Source organism: Schistocerca piceifrons, unplaced genomic scaffold, assembly GCF_021461385.2.
Source record: "Schistocerca piceifrons isolate TAMUIC-IGC-003096 unplaced genomic scaffold, iqSchPice1.1 HiC_scaffold_1886, whole genome shotgun sequence".
NCBI lineage: Eukaryota > Metazoa > Arthropoda > Insecta > Orthoptera > Acrididae > Schistocerca > Schistocerca piceifrons.
Genome location: NW_025727774.1, coordinates 1,301,894 through 1,323,772, shown reverse-complemented (window position 1 = coordinate 1,323,772; position 21,879 = coordinate 1,301,894). Strand labels below are relative to the sequence as shown.

The 21,879-nt window shown below is 43.4% G+C and overlaps 1 protein-coding gene across 1 annotated transcript; it reads left to right on the top strand.

Moving 5' to 3' along the window:
- Positions 1-185: 185 nt before the first annotated feature.
- Positions 186-20,777, top strand: LOC124741220. Its single transcript, XM_047248717.1, has 3 exons — positions 186-204; positions 7,044-7,323; positions 20,436-20,777. Exon 2 carries the CDS (start codon positions 7,058-7,060, stop codon positions 7,286-7,288), a length of 231 nt encoding a protein of 76 aa, XP_047104673.1. The 5' UTR covers positions 186-204; positions 7,044-7,057; the 3' UTR covers positions 7,289-7,323; positions 20,436-20,777.
- The last annotated feature ends 1,102 nt before the right edge of the window (positions 20,778-21,879 follow it).

The window sequence follows — 21,879 nt, the reverse complement described above, 5'->3', positions numbered from 1 at the left end:
CTCTTCTTCCACCCTTTTCCCTCCTTCCCTGTCAATAGTTTATCATTTTACAGACACTGTAGTTCTCTCTTCTAATATGGGATTTTATCGGTTTCAGATAATCAGAGTTCGGAGGCACTGATGGCGACGTGGTTTGGTGCCTTCTACACCCGACCGACCAATTAATCTTTGAGTACAGTGTGACACACGAGGTGTACGAGAAAAGTAATGAGAGTAATTTTTTGATATGTCAAAGTTTTTATTTTTTACAGACAACAGTATTGTCCACTTCAAAGTTGTTCCTTTCGGCAGTTATATACCGACGGCCTTCTACATGACGGTCACGTTCTTTCGAGCCATCTTTCAATTTTGCGAAAAGAAGAGTGTCACAAGGACTCAGACGGATGTAGAGGGAAGCTGTGGATCGACAGGAATGCCTTTTGATGTTAAAAGTTCCCTGGCAGAAGTGACTGTATGACATAGGGTGTTGTCGTAATGCAGCATCCACTTGTCTACATTGTCCAGTCTCCTTTTTATGAACCTTTTGAGTACATTTTACTTTTCGAAATCACACTCACCGATTACCCAAATTTAACAAATCGTAACATTTCTCTAAATTCTGCTGTTCCATTTTCGTAACACACAGCGAAAACACAACTACGCTGACAGCACTCTCAAAAATCACGTGACGATACAGAGCTTAAGGGAAGAACATGTCGGCGTACGCAAAGAGAAAGACACGGCATTGCCGGATCGCTCGTAGTATTGGCAGTCTCATTTTTTTGTCACACGTCTTGTTAGGTTTATTTGTGGGTACCTTTTCAGTGTGTATTCCTGTATGCTTACGACAGTTTATAAATGTCGTAGACTTCAACCGGTATCTGCACAACTTGAGTAGCACAGTATGTTTAGGTGAGCTAGACACTGTGGTTCAGGGATTTGTACTCTTTTGTCTTCAGATTCTAAAACATTCAGTACATAATTATTCAATATTTCTTCTTTTGTACATGTGTCAAATTGAAGCACTGCTATTTTGTATCAATGCATGATCTTCAAAGTGTCACATGTCTGTGGAAAAAAGGCCTTTGTACAGCTGTGGTGGTGGTGTGCTCAGTCAAGCTTAGAAAGCTTAAAGCCAATACGTAATAGAATATAACATAAGTATTATTCTGGAACATCAATATTTTGTGTTCGAATTTTTAGTATTTCTTGTTCAGGGAGAAGAAATAATAACTTTGAGGTTTTGCCAGTGACATTGTTGTTCTGTTAGATACAACAAAACACTCGGAAAATCAGTGAAGTAAAACAGATACTTACTGTCTCAAAAAGAGGTTATAAGATAATTGACAAAAGCAAGATGGGGGTAATCGAATGTAGTCAAATTAAATTGAGCAATGCCGAAAGAGTCAGAGGACAAAATGAGACACCAGAAGTAGTAGATTAGTTTTGCTATTTCGTCAGAAAAGTAACAGACGGTGGCCGAAGCAGAGAGGATATAAAATGTAGACTGGCAGTAGCGAGAAGAGAGACGCCTAAAGAGAGAGAATTGTAAACGTAGAGTGTAAATTTAAAGTGTTCGGAAATCGTCACCGAAGGTATCCGTCTGCAGCACCGGTCACCAAATTGCGGCCAATTTGTGCGGCCCGCGGTTTTCGGCAATATTTTGCGAGGTGCGTCCGGAAAGCTTGGCGAACGGTCTCGGAAAATATAGGAACGAGAGTTATGAACAAAATACTTTTACCGGCATTCGAAGTAATCCTGTTAGCTAGAAGGCACTTCCGATACCGGTGGGAAACTGTCGGCAAACGCTTCTCGCGGAATCGCTCGGAGCACGACGGTGACGCAGTGTCTGTGAAGTGTGAGCCTTCCGGAGGTAATCTGAGCGAGGGAGCGAAAGAAGTATGCGGCTGCCAAACCTGGAGAACGGAGTGGGTGTCGGAGAGCCGTCAGCTCGCGTCGCAGATAACTGTCGGGCTCCGAGCGGTTCCGGGAGAAACGTCCACTCGTAGCTTCCGGCAACCTTACGACTGGTGGCGGACGTGCCCTCTAGCTAACGGTGATCGGCTCGAAGGCCGGTAAAGGTATTTTGTTTGTAACTCGTGTGTTTTATTTTCAGTGTCGATTCACCGAACTTACCTTATAATAATATGTATCTGGCAACCGACAACCGGACACGTAGGCGTATAGCGTAGTTTTTCTGCTCTTCGAGAAAGGTACATATGGAGACAGTAACATTTTAAGATGTGCTCAAATTTAACTGATGTCGTCGAATTTGGCTGTGAGCTAAATAAAGCTGGCCACTTAGCTCGGGAACGACGAGTCGGTAGCATGGACGGTGCACGGTTTGGGGATGTGAGGGGGGGGGGAATGTTTCGTTCTTCTTCTTCCTGCACTGATAACTCACGAGCACGTGTGACCTGTGCTGATCGGCTGCTACAGTATAAATTTTGAATGGAAGCAGCGTGGATTTTTAAAGGCTTCCAGCTGCAGTGAAATGGTGTTTCCACCTCGTGAGTTCCAACTTCTATGGAGCGCAGGAATAACGACTGTTTGAATGCCTCTGTGTGTGTGTGTTCAGTAATTAGTCTAACCCTGTTCTGATGAGCCTTATGTAAACAGTGTGTAGGGGGTTGTAGTATACTCCTACAATCGTCAAAGCTGGTTTTCGAAACTTCCTTAATAGATTTTCTCTGGATAGTTTATGTCTATCTTGGAGAGTCCGCCAGTTCAGTTCCTTTAGTATCTCTCTGACACTCTCCCACAGATGAAACAAACTTGTGATCGTTCGCGCTGCCCTTCTCTGTATGTGTTCGACATCCCCTGTTATTCCTATTTGGTATGCGTCCCATGCACTTGAGCAATTTTCTAGAATTTTACAAAATGAATAACACTGTGCTGTCTGTGATAATGTTATTGATTTAGCTACCGGTTTCGGTCTCAAACTGCCGTCAGCGGCATATCGCAGGTATGCCACACGTCGTACACGTTCTGACGTACATTACCACCGTAAACAATAATTGCCAATAAAATGTAGCAATATTAAAATGCGATGGGCCACTGACCAAAGGACGACGTGTGATGTATAGCAATACGAGTCAAAGAACTTCAAAGATGACATTCTTGATCAAAACCAAATAAGTTACCATTAAACACTTTGTGGTAATCAGATTACAAAACTGAAGTATTAACAGTTCTACACTTTACTGATAATACATAAAAACATTAATATAAAAAAAAAAACAGGATTAATGAATTTAAGATTACAGCGGCGAGGAAACGAGGGTAGAAAATGAGGCTCTTCAGTGGCAGTGTAGGTTATGTAGAAAGGACAGAAAAATTGCAGAACGGGAGGCAAGAATTTATGCCCTTACGGCTGAATTAGAAAACGGGAACTTCGAATTGTGTAGGTGAATGGAGGAAAAAGAGACTGGGAACTGGGAAACGGTAGCAAGCAGAGGGTGAAAAAGGGAAACATTTGAAAAAACTCCAGAAATTCAATTAGTAAATCAGTTTGGCTTGCTATCTGAAGTGGACGAAGGGCCTCATCCAGATGTACTCGAAAGTAGGTCGAAGCAGAATATTAGCTTGATGAAAAAAGACAGGTCGGGATCAAACTGGAATAGGAAAAGAATTCTGCTTATAGGCAGGGAGGGGTGTGGGCCAGCAGCTTCAGAAGAAATTAGTTGCAGGGTACCAGGCCACAAGTTCTGTGAAACTGAGTGCTAGTCTGACAGAAAACTTAGGTCAGCTATGCAGGGAGTTTGAGAAGGAAGATCAGGTAATTATAATTGCGGGAGCAGGAAACAGACTGGCTACGAATCCAAGATATAGTATTAGGAGTGACCTGGATAAAATAGGAGCAGAAACTGAGCACACGAATGTGGGGTTTGTGAAGGTCTTTCAGCGCCACGTTCGGCCCTGGGTAAACACTGCTGTAAGGCGCGTTAACACTGAGCTGAACGGGATGCTCCAGACACCGGCAAAGTCTCACACGAGTGTTGTTCCAGTTGATGCTTTTGGTAGGTGGTGTTACACTGCACACGGCCTGCACCTTGATAGGAAGGGGGAAGGTAAGTTAGCTTCTCTATTAGCAGATACTGTAAGGCGGGGGGGGGGGGGGGGGGTGTCCACAGTCTCACAAGGGGTGATTCCTGTGGTTAACAGGTCCAGGCAGGCAGGTTTTTTAGGTTGAAGGCAAACTCCAGACATATAACAGTCAAGGTAAATAGAATAAAAGAAACTTCACATGGAGTTAATAGGGGTAAAGCCAAGGGCAGTATCAACATACTTCATCAAAATGTCAGGGGAATAAAAAATTAAGTAGATGAGCTATTAGTGTGTTTAGATGATCTCAAAAATAAGAATGAGATTGATATGCTCTGTCTGTCTGAACACCATGTGACTGTGGTCATGGACAGTGTCAGTATAAGTGGGTATAATTTAGCACCTTACACTTGTAGATCTAGGATGGCTGAAGGAGGAGTTGCCATTTTCATAAAACAAGGGTATAAATGCAAAACTGTAGAAGTAAGCAAATTTTGTGTTGATCGGCACTTTGAGGTTTTGTGCATGTGAACTTCAGCTAGATAATGTAGTGTTGATATTAGCAACAGTGTACAGGTCCCCATTAGGAGACTGGGAGCTGTTCATAAAAAAAGTTTGACTCCCTATTATGCTGTCTGTCAGACAAGAAGTCATTAGTCTGTGCTGATTTCAATGTAAACTTTCTAAGTAATTCTGATAGGAAAAATGAAATAGAAGTGTTATTAACAACATATAACTTAGAATCAGTGATCAATTTCCCTGCACGTATAGCTCAGGACAGTAGCACACTAATAGATAAATTTATATCTCTCTTTGAACATTGTTTCTCAAAGAAAATTACCAAGTGTAAGACCACACACTTTCCAAAGAAACCTTGGATTACTACAGGTATTAAAGAAAAAGAAAACTGTATGAGACAGCAAGAATTAGTAAAGATCCAGAAGTTGTTTTACACTATAAAAATTATTGTAACATACTGAGAAAAGTTGTAAGGAAATCAAGAAATATGTATGTTAGAGAAGAAATAACAACTCCAGCAATAAAATCAAACCAATATGGAATGTTGTTAGAAGAGAGACAGGAAAAGTAACCACTGGGGTAGGTAGTATTACTGTTAAAGAGAATGAGACCATCTTAACCAACAGTACACAGGTAGTCAGTGTGTTTAACAATCACTTCTTAAGTATAGAAGAAAAAATTGGTGAGAAAAGTTCAAAAGAAAAAGCCAGGCAGTACACAGAAAAGTCAGTTTTGAAAAAAAAAATTTGTCAGATTAAGTTTCATCTAACAACTTCTTGTGAAATAAGAAAAATTATTAAATCTTTGAAAAGTAAATGTTCTGTTGGAGTAGATGACATCTCTAACAAGTTATTAAAACAATGTGGAGCAATTAAAGCTGATGTTTCGCGTCACATATGTAATGCATCATTGACTCAGGGTATTTTTGCAGACAGGTTAAAATATGCCATTGTCAGGCGTCTCTACAAAAAGGAGAAACCGCAGATGTCAATAATTACCAGCCAGTATCCTTGCTTACAGCATTTTAAAAAATCTTTGAGAAAGTAATGTACTCAAGAGTGGTTAGCCATCTCAACAGTAATGGGATACTTAGTAAATCACAGTTCGGATTTCAGAAATGCTGTTCCACTGAGACAGCAATATACAATTTCACTGTCCACATAATAGTCTTTAAATAGTAAAATGTCGCCAGTAGGAATATTCTGTGTCTTATCCACAGTATTTGATTGTGTGAACCATGACATTATGTTAGAGAAATTACGATTCTATGGTATAAATGAAACAGCGTATGAGTGGTTTAAGTGATATCTACAGAACAGGAAGCAAAAAGTCTCTTTATGTGCTTCAAGCGATTCAGAGAAGTTTGCCACTTCATCTAATTGGGGTATTCTACAAGGTTCAATCATGGGTCCCCTTCTGTTCTTGATTTATGTGAATGACCTCCCTTCTTATCTCAAACAAGAACCTAAACTGACACTGTTTGCCGATGATACAAACATAATTATTAATCCAGTAAAAGAGCGCCTGACAGAAAATGATACAAATAAGGTTTTTGGAAAAGTTATTAATTGGTTTTCTGCGAATGGGCTTGCTCTGAACTTCGAAAAATACAGTACGTCCAATTTTCTGCTGCAAAAAGTAAAATTCCTTCAATAACCATAACACACCAAAAGAAGTCAGTAGCCAGGGTAGAGCATACTAAGTTTTTGGGTGTACATATAGATGAGAATCTTAATTGGAAAATTTATATTGTGGATCTCCTAAAGCAACTTTTGCAATCAGAATAATTGCCAATTCTGAGGCTGTAGAAATTAGTAAGCTAACATACTTTGCGGACTTTCACTCTCTGATGTCGTACGGAATAATATTCTGGGGCAACTCAACACTTAGGCCAAAGGTATTCATTGCTCAAAAGAAAGTAGTTAGAATAGTGTGTGGGGTTCATAGTCACACATCTTGTAGGCATCTGTTTAAAAGGTTAGGAATTCTTACAACTGCTTCACGGTATATTTACTCAGTAATGAATTTTTTTCCCAACAACATAGACCAGTTTAAAATCAACAGCGACATTCGTGATTACAATGCCAGAAAAAAGAAAGACCTACACTATCCATTACTTGACCTATCTTTGGCACAGAAAGGGGTAAAATATGCTGCTATAAAATTTTTCGACAAATTATCGGATGAAATAAGGTGTCAGACAGACAGCAGCAATAGCTTCAAAAATAAACTGAAATCATATCTCTTTGACAACTCCTTCTATACCATAGATGAATTCTTGAATAGGAATAAATAAATCTATAAATATAGTATATGCGTTTTGTGCCATTTAAGGGAATGTTAATAATAGAAATATTAATCTTTAACTCTGTATTGTGTATATATAAACAAAGATGCTGTAACTTACCAAACGAAAGCGTTGGTATTTTGATAGAGACAATAAAAAACACACAAACCCAACAGTGGGTAGTGTGACTTATTATCTCGCACTTTCGTTCAAGGTCGCAGAGCGGACATGTTGCGGAAGAAGGCTGCGAATGAGCTGCTGAACAAGCTGCACAGGGGGTTCGTGCTGAGCTGCGTCGCGCTCACCATCGGCGGCTGCGGGCTCCTCGGCATGAACACCTTCCGCTACTTCACCGTCGTGCGGCCTGCCATCAAGGAGAGGCAGCTGGAAGCGCAGCAGGAGCTGCTCGGCGAGGGCGCCGAGACGCTGACCGACGCCGCGCCGTCGGTGGGCGCCTGAGTCCACGCCGCCCGTGTCCTCACTGACGGGTCGAGGTAAGGAGACCGTCGCGTGACGGGCCCGTGCGCGGCCCCTTTCCCGTAGCTTCCAGTTTATTTCGTCCGAAGCACTGGTGCCGCATTTTTGCCGTCGATCCGCAGTACGCCCCGATCCAGAACTCGATTTGGGCGAGCGTCGCCTATACGTTGTAGCGCGATCCCGTTTCTCGGGCCTTCTTTTTGATAAAAGGACGACACGGCTCCCCCTTCTTTGCCACCCGAAGGCTACGTGCGTGCGGAAGCTTACTGCTCTCCGCCTGCTGGCTGACATGTCTCGGGATGCGGACTGCGCTAATGATCTCCGTTTTTACTGCACTCCGGTTTTGCTCGGACTGGACTACGGTTGCGAGGTTTACGGCTCGGTGGCTCTGCCCGCTCCTAAACTTCCCGACCCCGTTCGCAGACGTCTGGCTGTCGGTGCCTGCCGTACTAGTCCCGTCGACAGTCTCCTCGCGGGAGTGGGGATTCGCCCTCTACACCTCTACAGATACACTAGAGCTGACTCGGGGTTTCTCGCACGATTTCCATTCGACGATTCCCTGACCGACCCGTGTCTTTGCAGACGAGGGTTATCTCCGTCCTGACACCTGTCCTCGGGTGGGATTGCCGGTCGGAATGCGTCCTCACTTCCCCGTCGGAATCTCTGTCTCCGTTCCCGGGAAAGTGTACCCACTTTCTCCACAGATTAGGACCGACCTGTTCTGTGCTTCCGAGGTCTCTCGTCACTACTACAGTACTGTGGCATTCTGTACGTTCCCCCCTCGAAGAGCTCCGGGGTGCTTACCACCTTCTACACCGATTCTTCTAAAATGGTCAATAAAGTGGGACACGCTTCTACGTCTCCTACCGGCACGGAACGCCACTTATTGCCGGGATCGTGTAGTGTCTCCACGGCAGAGGTGGCAGCCGTTAACGGGGCCGTCCATTTTATTACTCGGGCTTCCCCCCCCGGCGAGCGGCCCGCGGGCTACTCTCGTCACTCTTCGGTCTCCGCTGTCCGTGACCACCCCTCTTGTCTCGGTCGTGCCGCCTACTCGGTCGTCTTTCTCCGGGTCCCGAGTCGTGCGGGCATCCCGGGGAATGAACTGGCTGACCGTTTGGCTAGAGAAGCAGATATTTACTGACCGTTCCCTTCCGTGAGCAAGAATTTTCTTCCTTGCATTTCGTGAAAAACTAATATAGGAAGCGGCTTGACATGTGGTCGGATTTCAGAGTGAAAGTTTAAAGTTTGGAACCTAATATATCAGGTATAATGTACTCAAAGGTCAGATTGAACTCATCTCATTAAGAACTGAAAATTAAAACTAATTATATACTGATGGAGTTCTCTGTTATTAACTGTATTTTTTCAAATAAATAATACCTTCTATGAAATTAGTGTTTTCGTATTTTTCACACGTCTACTGAATGCAATCTCAAGTGTAATACACTTGAAAGACCAATACACTCAGTTTTAATTTTTTTCCTGTCATTTTCAGTTCATACTCAATTTTTATTTTTTAAGGAGTTTGTTATACTAAACACCCAGATATGAAGACAAAGATTTTGAGCAATAATCGAAATTTAACAATAACAATGATGGCTAAATTGAAAAATTTTAAGCTCAATATGTTTTAAATAATGAATATGTCAATGTTTTTTTTTAAGTACCGAGAATAGAAAACGTATAAAAAGACTCTTAACTTGGCTTTTTTAGGTGCTCCATACTGTGATACGACGAGGTATCGATCGTGCTCGATGAGGGGGGGGGGGGGGTCCTCGAGAAAATTTTGTTGGGAACCCCTCAAAATCTACTCGTAGCTCTACGTGTGTTAAAGCGCGTGACCTTGATTCGGACTTAGAATTTTTCGCTGCCGTAGAGCGTGCCATATATTTACTTAGAACGTGTTGCAGAAAAATTCACTTCCGGTCTGTGTCCCTAGGCAAACTGAGTAACGTAAGAAGCGTGTTCCAAAAGGAACAGAAATTTGTTAATTTCGCGGGGTTTATATGTCTAATTTTCAAGCTTTTGTTTATCTTGTTGTTTCACATGTTCTTGATGTATGTTTGCATTTTCTGCTGTTTTGAAGATTTATTTCATTTTTGACGTATGAAAATGTTATATCTGCTCTTGAGTGCCCTGGATGCTGTGGCACATAAATTACTGATGGCACTGTGGAAGAAATAAAGAAAATGGTCCAGGAAAATTGTCAAATCACCATCAGAGAGATTGCTAATGACGTCGGCATACCCTCGGGCTCTAGCCGAGCAATTTTTTCAGATGTTTCGGGCGTGAAGTGTGTCGCAGCAAAGTACGTTTCGAAATTGGCTAACGAATTTGACAATCGTCCAGAACTTCTAAAGAAAATTATAGCAGGTGACAAAAGTGGGTACACGATATGGCGTCGAAAGTGAGGCCCGGCGGTCCCAGTGGAAACTGTGCGAAAAGTCTGGAAAACGTACAATGTGAAGACTCTTCCCACTCTTTACTTCTATTTGCAATGGAATAGTGCTTCGTGTGTTCCTGCCTTACGGTCATAAGGTCAGTAACAAATCTGGAAGTTACGTGCCATTTGCACGAAGCTGTCCAAAGAAAGCAACCAGAAATGTGGCAGAACCACTTGTGGAAAATGCATCACGGTTGTGTGTTCACTCACGTCTCAATGCTCGTTCGTGACTTTTTGGCCAAAAAAAAAAAAAAAAAAAAGGTCGTGAACCTCAGCTACCGTATTCACCGAACACGGCTTGTTCCTTTTCTATTCCCAACAAGGCTGAAGAGGACTTCATCGTGCCACCATTGGTGACATAAAAGCAGAATTGCTGAACACCGTGTCAGAAAGTGAGTTCCGGAAGTGCTTCCGAGATTGGAAAAAGCACTGGCACAAATGTATTGCATCTGAGGGGGTTACTTTGAAGGGAACAAAGTTGATGTTGATGAATAAATAAAGATTCTTCAAGAACAGCAAATATTTCCATACTTCTTGATCACACCATGTATATAGTAAACAGTTGCCAAGATACTGGGCCAACAACCTGTACCCGAAAGTAAATAAGGTGAGTTTACTGCCAGTGATACAGCATTTGGTCAAATCGAGATCAACCTTTTGGGAGAAAGAGAGCGAGGGTTTTAAAAATTTGCAAAGGTGGCATTGTAGCATAGCTCGCTGCAGTCCACAAATTTCTGAAAAAATACACTCCTGGAAATTGAAATAAGAACACCGTGAATTCATTGTCCCAGGAAGGGGAAACTTTATTGACACATTCCTGGGGTCAGATACATCACATGATCACACTGACAGAACCACAGGCACATAGACACAGGCAACAGAGCATGCACAATGTCGGCACTAGTACAGTGTATATCCACCTTTCGCAGCAATGCAGGCTGCTATTCTCCCATGGAGACGATCGTAGAGATGCTGGATGTAGTCCTGTGGAACGGCTTGCCATGCCATTTCCACCTGGCGCCTCAGTTGGACCAGCGTTCGTGCTGGACGTGCAGACCGCGTGAGACGACACTTCATCCAGTCCCAATCATGCTCAATGGGGGACAGATCCGGAGATCTTGCTGGCCAGGGTAGTTGACTTACACCTTCTAGAGCACGTTGGGTGGCATGGGATACATGCGGACGTGCATTGTCCTGTTGGAACAGCAAGTTCCCTTGCCGGTCTAGGAATGGTAGAACGATGGGTTCGATGACGGTTTGGATGTACCGTGCACTATTCAGTGTCCCCTCGACGATCACCAGTGGTGTACGGCCAGTGTAGGAGATCGCTCCCCACACCATGATGCCGGGTGTTGGCCCTGTGTGCCTCGGTCGTATGCAGTCCTGATTGTGGCGCTCACCTGCACGGCGCCAAACACGCATACGACCATCATTGGCACCAAGGCAGAAGCGACTCTCATCGCTGAAGACGACACGTCTCCATTCGTCCCTCCATTCACGCCTGTCGCGACACCACTGGAGGCGGGCTGCACGATGTTGGGGCGTGAGCGGAAGACGGCCTAACGGTGTGCGGGACCGTAGCCCAGCTTCATGGAGACGGTTGCGAATGGTCCTCGCCGATACCCCAGGAGCAACAGTGTCCCTAATTTGCTGGGAAGTGGCGGTGCGGTCCCCTACGGCACTGCGTAGGATCCTACGGTCTTGGCGTGCATCCGTGCGTCGCTGCGGTCCGGTCCCAGGTCGACGGGCACGTGCACCTTCCGCCGACCACTGGCGACAACATCGATGTACTGTGGAGACCTCACGCCCCACGTGTTGAGCAATTCGGCGGTACGTCCACCCGGCCTCCCGCATGCCCACTATACGCCCTCGCTCAAAGTCCGTCAACTGCACATACGGTTCACGTCCACGCTGTCGCGGCATGCTACCAGTGTTAAAGACTGCGATGGAGCTCCGTATGCCACGGCAAACTGGCTGACACTGACGGCGGCGGTGCACAAATGCTGCGCAGCTAGCGCCATTCTACGGCCAACACCGCGGTTCCTGGTGTGTCCGCTGTGCCGTGCGTGTGATCATTGCTTGTACAGCCCTCTCGCAGTGTCCGGAGCAAGTATGGTGGGTCTGACACACCGGTGTCAATGTGTTCTTTTTTCCATTTCCAGGAGTGTATGTATACGTATTCTTGAAGAATGTTATGGTCTCTCCTGCATTACCCACTGGGAGACCAGAATTCCTGTGTATCTGTCACATTTGCGCCCCAATATAGAACATTCTCGAGATCAGATCTCCTGAAGTGGGATGTTTTCTTTTTACTTGCTCGCGTGGAAGGTGTCGAGCTATGCCTCTGCACGAAAAAGTCGTAATTGCCTATCCCTCTCGCTCCATATATGTGGAATGTGGTCCTATTTGAAATTAATTACTTAGACTAACAGTAAGCTACAGTAATTGTATTCGTTCATCTGAGTTTTTTGTAGAGTAACAGGTTGCAGTCTAATAGTGAGGAAGAATAAAAATATTTCCAGTAACTTACGCTGTATTCTAGTTTTCAGTCAGTTACAAATGTTTCTTTTTGTTACAGTTGCAATAGTCTTTCTGAATCTTAGCTCTCTTTCTATCATCATTCAATACTGAAAAATCCCATTTAATGACTATTCACAAAAGGTCTCTCTGTCGTACTTCGGGAAAGAAACGGCCAAAACAGTATCATATCTCTCAATCACAGAATTTAATCATAATCCCATTATTACATATTGAAGACAAAGAAAGTAAATTTTTATTAATTATAGTTACACCGCTGGCACCTCATATTTAAACCCCATTTGTCCATTTATTACTTAGACCGGGCTGAAAACACAGCTGCAGTCTGTAAGACTTTCCCTTTTTCTGATACCAAACAAGGCTTCAGAAGTGCTGAACAAATCAATATCATTCTTACCCCCCCGTGAACCATGGGCCTTGCGATGGCCGTACTGTAGGTGCAACCACAACGGAGGGGTATCTGTTGAGAGGCCAGACAAACATGTGGTTCCTGAAGAGGGCAGCACCCTTTTCAGTAGTTGCAGGGGCAACAGTCTGGATGATTGACTGATCTGGCCTTGTAACACTAACCAAAACGGCCTTGCTGTGCTGGTACTGCGAACGGCTGAAAGCAAGGGGAAACTACAGCCGTATTTTTTCCCAAGGGCATGCAGCTTTACTGTATGGATAAATGATGATGGCGTCCTCTTGGGTAAAATATTCCAGAGGTAAAATAGTCCCCCATTCGGATCTCCGGGCGGGGACTACTTGAGAGGACGTCGTTATCAGGAGAAAGAAAACTGGCGTTCTACGGATCTCAGCGTGGAATGTCAGATCCCTTAATCGAGCAGGTAGGTTAGAAAATTTAAAAAGGGAAATGGACAGGTTAAAGTTAGGTATAGTAGGAATTAGTGAAGTTCGGTGGCAGGAGGAACAAGACTTTTTGTCACGTGAATACAGGGTTATAAATACAAAATCAGATAGGGGTAATGCAGGAGTAGGTTTAATAATGAATACAAAAATAGAAGTTGGGGTAAGCCATTACAAACAGCATAGTGAATGCATTCTTGTGGCCAAGATAGACACAAAGCCCCTGCCTACTACAGTAGTACAAGTTTATATGCCAACTAGCTCTGTAGATGATGAAGAAATTGATGAAATGTATGATGAGATAAAAGAAATTATTCAGGTAATGAAGGGAGACGAAAATTTAACAGTTCTGGGTGACTGGAATTAGAGAGTAGGAAAAGGGAGAGAAGGAAACATAGTGGGTGAATATGGATTGGGGGACAGAAATGAAAGAGGAAGCCGTCTGGTAGAATTTCGCACAGAGCACAACTTAATCATAGCTAACACTTGGTTGAAGAATCATTAAAGAAGGTTGTATGCATGGAAGTATCCTGGAGATACTAGAAGGTATCAGATAGATTACATAATGGTAAGACAGAGATTTAGGAACCAGGTTTTAAATTGTAAGACATTTCCAGGGGCAGATGTGGACTCTGACCACAATCTATTGCTTATGAACTGCAGATTAAAATTGAAGAATCTGCAAAAAGGTGGGAATTTAAGGAGATGGGACCTGGATAAACTGACTAAACCAGAGGTTGTACAGAGTTTCAGGGAGAGCATAAGGGAACAATTGATAGGAATGGGGGAAAGAAATACAGTAGAAGAAGAGTGAGTAGCTCTGAGGGATGAAGTAGTGAAGGCAGCAGAGGATCAAGTAGGTAAAAAGACAAGGGCTAGTAGAAATCCTTGGGTAACAGAAGAAATATTGAATTTAATTGATGAAAGGAGAAAATAAAAATGCAGTAAATGAAGCAGGCAAAAAGGAATACAAACGTCTCAAAAATGAGATCGACAGGAAGTGCAAAATGGCTAAGCAGGGATGGCTAGAGGACAAATATAAGGAGGTAGAGACTTATCTCACTAGGGCTAAGATAAATACTGCCTACAGGAAAATTTAAGAGACCTTTGGAGAAAAGAGAACGACTTGTATGAATATCAAGAGCTCAGATGCAAACCCAGTTCTAAGGAAAGAAGGGAAAGCAGAAAGGTGGAAGGAGTATATAGAGGGTCTATACAAGGGCGATGTACTTGAGGACGATATTATGGAAATGTAAGAGGATGTAGATGAGTATGAAATGGGAGATGCGATACTGTGTGAAGAGTTTGACAGAGCACTGAAAGACCTGAGTCGAAACAAGGCCCCGAGAGTAGACAACATTCCATTAGAACTACTGATGGCCTTGGGAGAGCCAGTCCTGACAAAATTCTACCATCTGGTGAGCAAGATGTATGAGACAGGCAAAATACTCTGAGTCCAAGAGAATATAATAATTCCACTACCAAAGAAAGCAGGTGTTGACAGATGTGAAAATCACCGAACTATCAGTTTAATAAGTCACTGCTGCGAAATACTAACACGAATTCTTTACAGACGAATGGAAAAACTGGTAGAAGCTCACATCGGGGAAGATCAGTCTGGATTCCGTAGAAATATTGGAACACGTGAGGCAATACTGACCTTACGACTTATCTTAGAAGAAAGATTAAGGAAAGGCAAACCTACGTTTCTAGCATTTGTAGACTTAGAGAAAGCTTTTGACAATGTTCACTGGAATACTCTCTTCCAAATTCTAAAGGTGGCAGGGGTAAAATACAGGGAGCAAAAGGCTATTTACAATTTGTACAGAAACCAGATGGCAGTTATAAGAGTCGAGGGGCACGAAAGGGAAGCAGTGGTTGGGAAGGGAGTGAGGCAGGGTTGTAGCCTCTCCCCGATGTTATTCGATATGTATATTGAGCAAGCAGTAAAGGAAACAAAAGAAAAATTCGGAGTAGGTATTAAAATTCATGGAGAAGAAATAAAAACTTTTGAGGTTCGCCGATGACATTGTAATTCTGTCAGAGACAGCAAAGGACTTGGAAGAGCAGTTGAACAGAATGGACAGTGTCTTGAAAGGAGGATATAAGATGAACATCAACAAAAGCAAAACGAGGATAATGGAATGTAGTCGAATTAAATCGGGTGATGCTGAGGGAATTAGATTAGGAAATGAGACACTTAAAGTAGTAAAGGAGTTTTGCTATTTGGGGAGCAAAATAACTGATGATGGTCGAAGTAGAGAGGATATAAAATGTAGACTGGCAGTGGCAAGGAAAGCGTTTTTGAAGAAGAGAAATTTAACATTGAGTATAGATTTAAGTGTCAGGAAGTCGTTTCTGAAAGTATTTGTATGCAGTGTAGCCATGTATGGAAGTGAAACATGGACGATAACTAGTTTGGACAAGAAGAGACTAGAAGCTTTCGAAATGTGGTGCTACAGAAGGATGCTGAAGATTAGATGGGTAGATCACATCACTAATGAGGAGGTATTGAGTAGGATTGGGGAAAAGAGGAGTTTGTGGCACAACTTGAGGAGGAGGAGGAGGAGGAGGAGGAGAAGAAGAAGAAGAAGAAGAAGAAGGGATCAGTTGGTAGGAAATGTTCCGAGACATCAAGGGATCACCAATTTAGTATTGGAGGGCAGTTTGGAGGGTAAAAATCATAGAGGGAGACCAAGAGATTAATACACTAAGCAGATTCAGAAGGATGTAGGTTGCAGTAAGTACTGGGAGATGAAGAAGCTTGCACAGGATAGAGTAGCATTGATAGCTGCATCAAACCAGTCTCAGGACTGAAGACAACAACAACAACAACAACCTAATCCTTTACTAATTTTTTGGAGATGATGATGATGATGATGCTATGAGATTATTTCAGTACCTGTAGGTTCAATGAATTCTCCAAGACGTTTAACGTGTGGGACCCTGTTAATTTTACCATATTTTGTTTTCGAGCTTGTAATATGTTTTTGAACAAAAGAGTTCAATTTTGTCAAATGAAAGTTGTAAACCTACCTTTTCCTCACATTCTTTGAGTATTTGTAGCTGTTTGACTGCAGTCTGCTCATCCTCTGTTAGTATCACCAGGCAAATTATTAATATTGTTGTTGTTTCTTCTTATGTAATATTTCTTGAATCTGTTGTTGCTGGTCATATGCAAGAGAGGATCTAATCTGGTAAGGATCAACAAGCAACCAATGAATGAGAATTGTTGTTGGGACAGCAAAATAACTGATGATTGCCTAAGTAGAGAGGATATAAAACGCAGGACTGGCTATGACAAGTAAAGAATTGCGGAAAAAGATTTTTTTTTTAACAGATAATACGGTGTTGCCTTGTACAGAAGTGAAACATACACAATAAGCAGTTCAGACAAGCTTCTGAAATGTGGTGCTACAGGAGAATGCTGAAGCTTAGATGGGTTGACTGAGTAACCAGCGAGGAGAGGTACTGAATCGATTCGGAGAGAAAAGATGTTTAGGCACAACCAAAAGAACGGATCAGGTGATAGGAAGAGTCTTCAGGCAACAAGTATAACATGGTAATGGTATTTCAGGGAGGGGCAGGGTGGGGGGAAGAGAGAGAGAGAGAGAGAGAGAGAGAGAGAGAGAGAGAGAGAGAGAGAGAGAGAGAGAAAGGGGGGGGGGGGGAGATAGAAATTATAGATGTAGGCGAGGCTAGGCTACAGTAAGCAGTTCCTAGTGGGTGTAGGCAGCAAGAGGTGGAGAGGGGCTCGCACAGGGTAGAGTAGGTTGGAGAGCCGTAGCATGCGGGTCTTCAGGCTGAAGGCAGCAAGAAGAAAATTTTGTTTGGAGTGTAGGTTCTTCTGGCATACTGATCTGTAGTGTAGCCCAAGATTCAGATTATATGGGAAGGTGTTAGTCGAGATGAGTGTTCGTGAAGCCCAATATATGCAGAGTTGTGGGGAGCATTATAGGTAGTAAACAGTTACAGTATTCACTCCGAATTCAGTTTCTGATCACAGGTGATCCGTGTTCGATTGTGACATTAGCTGTGTGTGTGCGCTTCAGAATTAAATTTCCTGTTCTGTCCCCTGCACCGATAAGCTGTAATACTAAGATTGCCTGCCTGTTGGCATTTAGATCCGTTGTCGGAATGCTGTGCAGCAGTGGTTCCACGAGTCCGTGCTAAATTTCCAGAGCCGTGTAGTAGCAGTATCACAGCTCTCGTAATTTACGAGAAGATGTTTTGTCTGTGCAGAGCTGGTGCCCAATAGGCTCCCAGGTGTGCTCCGTCGGGCTCAATTTGGGTCGTACAGTGAAGGCTTTCACGACCGGATGGTACTGTTGTTGATAATTCTTCCGGGTTATATGACCGTGGTCCGTGGAATTCTGCTATTCCTAACGTTTCGTCCAATACTACGTCGGACATCTTCAGAGGTATGGCTGGTCCTGCTGAGTCCTGCCGACTGACGAGTCGGGCGCCGGAGAGCGGCCTAAACACCGAGGAAAGTGGGCGTGGTCTAGCAGAGAGAAAACTAGTCAAAGATAAAATGTAACTATCGATAATAGTCCGTCATAGATAAAAATCACTTATCGATTCTGTAACGCCACTGTCCATATCTCGCTTAATTTCGAGGCCTCTTCTTTTCTATTAAAATTATCTTCACGTTTATAAATTTCGATAGCCACCCTATACAGTCGTGGATAATAGTTTGTGGTAGCACTTAAAAATGTAGTTGCAGAAAACTTAACTACACGGTCACCTGACTGAAGTGCGTGTTCCGCAATGGCCGATTTATCTATTTTTCCCAGTCGACAAAGACTTTTGTGCTCCTTTACCCTCGTATTCACACTTCTTTTTGTAGTACCATTATAGACCTTGCCACAAGTACATGGAATTTTATACACACCGCTAGATGATAATGGTGGCCTTCTATCTTTAACACAACGAAGTACTTGTCCTATTTTTCTGGTAGGTTTGAATACCGATTTCACTTTATGTTTCAGCAAGATTTTGCCGATTCGATCTGTAACCTTACTAATGAAAGGTAAAGACACCGTGTTCTTCCATTCCTTTGTACCATCCTTGTCCTTTGGCCTGCTGTAATTAGGTCTTAAAACTCTATTAATTTGTTTGTTTGAGTACCCATTCTTTTCGAAGGCCTGTTTCAGATGATTCAGTTCGGTATCCAGATGTTCCAGCGTACAAATCCGTTTTGCTCTGTCCACTAAAATTTTGATTACACATCTTTTTTGTTGTGGGTGACGATTGGAGTTCTTATGTAAGTATCTATCAGTATGTGTGCTCTTCCGAAACACTTTATGTTTTAGACTGCCATCGGTCTGTCTGATGACTAACACATCGAGAAATGTAATAGCTTGGTCTTTTTCCACTTCAACGGTAAACTGAATTTTAGGGTTTATGCTATAAAGATAATAAAAAAATTCGTCCAATGCTTTTTTACCGTGTGTCCAAACCACGAATGGGTCGTCTACATAACGATACTGACAACACGGTTTCTCATTTGCTTTATTCGACACTAATGGTTCAAATTTCTCCATGTAAAAATTGGCAATTGCAGGACTCAACGGGTTACCCATGGCAACACCATCCACTTGCTCATAAAACTCACCATCCCACTGAAACTGGCTAGATGTGAGACAATGTCTAAACAGAGCGGCCAAATCTTCGGGGAAAACTTCCGTTATGTAAACCGTAACTTCATTGACCGGAATCATAGTAAACAGAGATATAATATCAAAACTGACCAGAATGTCTTCAGGAGCCAAGATTAGATAAATCGGCCGTTGCGGAACGTGCACTTCAGTCAGGTGGCCGTGTAGTTAAGTTTTCTGAAACTACAATTTTAATTGCTACCATGAACTATTATCCACGAGTGCATAGGGAGGCTATTGAAATTTATAAATGTGAAGATAAATTTAATAGAAAAGAAGAGGCCTCGAAATTAAGTGAGATGTGGACAGTGGCGTTACAGAATCGATAAGTGATTTTTATCTATGACGGACTATGATTGATAGTTACATTTTATCTTTGGCTAGTTTTCTCTCTGCTAATACGTGCAAGCTAGACCACGCCCACTTTCCTCAGTATTTACGCCGCTCTCCGACGCCCGACTTGTCAGTCGGCAGGACCAGCTATACCTCTGAAGATGAAGATGTCAGTATCGGACGAAACGTTAGGAATAGAAGAATTCTACGGACCATGGCCGTATAACCCGGAAGAATTAATGACGTCGAGTCGGGTCAATACGACGGCCAAGGTGTCGGTGCGAGTCCACTGCCGTGCTTCTCGAAACACTCGCTCTGTCCGGCCTCGCGACACGGGCTGTCACCGTGCCGGAAGATACCACTGCCGTCGGGGAAGGCGTCGAGGGCGAGAGGGTGCCGGGCGGCCCGCAGCGATGTCCACGAAGGCCACAGCTGTTACAGTGCTGTCGATTACTGGGGCAGGTCCTGTGCAAACTCTGGCGGACGTCCCACGCAGAATAATACCTAACCCGTGGCACAGTGCCGTTTCCCCGGATGACGGCACAGGTGGATGCGACTGTCGACGCAGTGCTGCGAGAAGCGTCATTCGTTCGATCGGGCGATACGTCTTCACCGGTCGACGGCGCGATATCGGCGGTCCGGTGCCCGCGGCAGACCTAATTGGTGACGTCACTGGGCCGAGTGGGAACGCGTAGTGTTACGTGCCGCAGGTCCCCGCGATCGGTAAGGTGTGCCGACTTTGCAGTCTGGAACGTTTGTGCCCGTGTCAGTATTGCACTCTCGTCATCACATTTGCCACAGATCACCTCCGGTCCCGCTTTACAGGTCGTGCGAGTTTTCGATCCGGACGTCTCGTGACGAGATGTGCGTGTCGCATCAGTTGCACGGGATTGACCGGCTTCACCATTTCCGACACACTCGTTCCGACACGGCCTGCCGTTTGTCAAAGTCGCTCGTGTCGCGGATTTCCACATTTACGGTCCGTGTCGTTGCTGTAACACTACCCCACTATTCTCGGCTCTGCCTACACGCTCTCCTTACCACGACTCGAGCTTGCGACACCGCCGGTCGACACTCGGAGTTGTGGCGGGCGGCGGTCGTTGTAATGCCGGGGCTCGTCACTATATTTAATCACTGTTTTTTAATTTGAAGGCTTCTTTGTCTTTTATTGGTCGTATATATTTTCCCTTTTGTACTTCTAGTTTGTACAATTGACAATTCTCTCGCATATAAGCATTGAGCTTTCACCACTGTGCCGTACTGTGTTACTTCAATTTTGTTTTCGTTATCTCCTTATCTTCAGGTTGGCGAACGGGCAGAGTCCACTGGCAAACACTACGGGGAGCTGTCTCGGAGGAGGGTGTAAGCGGCTGTTGACGCAGTGAAGTATATTTGTGTGTCTCGATCCGGAAGTGCCGCGGACGTCAATTCTCGAATGTCAGTGTCGGAATTTATCTGTAATATTCCCGAACGGACACGTCGTTAGGGTGGTTCGTAGCGTGCAGTGTGTTTATTGGCTGGTGCATTCTTAACAGGTACGACACGGGTGGATTGTCTGTATATTGTAGAAAATAAGGTTTGCTGTCCGTTGTGTGTCAATATTTTTGTTAAGAGCTGCAATAAAAGGTTGTGTGTGTGAGAGAGACGAGTGTGCTAGTACTGTTTCTTTATTTCTGTGTCTCCCTTTTGCAGCCAGACTCCTGTTGCGGGGGTCAGTCACGAATAGCGTTCCTGCTGCCTCAATTTCTCCACAACTATTATTTTAGAGATTGTTCTAGTGCCTCCAAATGTATTTTAGGAAGAGCAAATTCTCATATCTTCGTCTTTAGTAAAGTGCCTTTTGTTTTTGATTTTTCAGCTAATCGTATTACCTTATAGGATGCTTTCTTTCAGAACAGTGAGGTCACGACTTCCCTTGCGTTATTTCATTCGTTGTGTGGATTTGAAGAATTACGGCATTGCACTCCCTTCTCCGAGAAAAGCTGTGTCAGTCCTAGAGTCTGACAGACTGTAATATCTATTTCGCCAGAAGTTCGTAAGAGTTGCCGTCCTGAACGTAATTTGTCATGTACAGATTTTGACAGTGACCTGATGTAGTGGTATGCTTGTTTATGTATATTGTCACGTGTCAGTTAGATACGTATTTGGTTTCAGTACTAGTGACTTGGTGTTGTAATATTTCCTATATTTGTAATGAGGAAATGTCACTGTAAAATAAATAGTAAATTATTTTGAGACTTTTTTTTTACTCGTTAAGGACGAGGAGAGAATTTTGACTGTGGTACAAAATTGAGCCACGGACAGGGAGGGCACCCAGACATTATAAATTTTCTGTTCACTTGCTGCCACAATCCTGCAGTATTTTAGAAATAAGTTTACATCTGGCTTGCTGTTAAATGTATTTATTCACAATCGTGATCTCAGCTGTTCTGCCATTCTCGTGTCATAAGTAAATAATTCGCCCTGCTTTCAAACATTTGTAAATGTCATTTTATTTATTTATATTTAATTTTTATGTCAGTTCGTGCCTCACCGTGGAGCTGCCAAATGTCACATGTGCTGTGTGGAAATTAAGACTGCAGTAGGACACGAATTTAGTAGGTATTGTTGCACAAAGTAATGTGTTTGTAATATGTCGAGTGAATCAGTGCTTATATATGTCGTTTGACACAGTGTTCTCATTGTGCGTAAGTGCTACACCCTTTTATATAGATGACGAAATCCTGTCTTATTAGGCACAACCCTTT

Coding starts and splice junctions, on each gene's coding strand:
- LOC124741220 (XM_047248717.1), top strand. CDS start 7,058: ATGTTGCGGAAGAAGGCTGCGAATGAGCTGCTGAACAAGCTGCACAGG.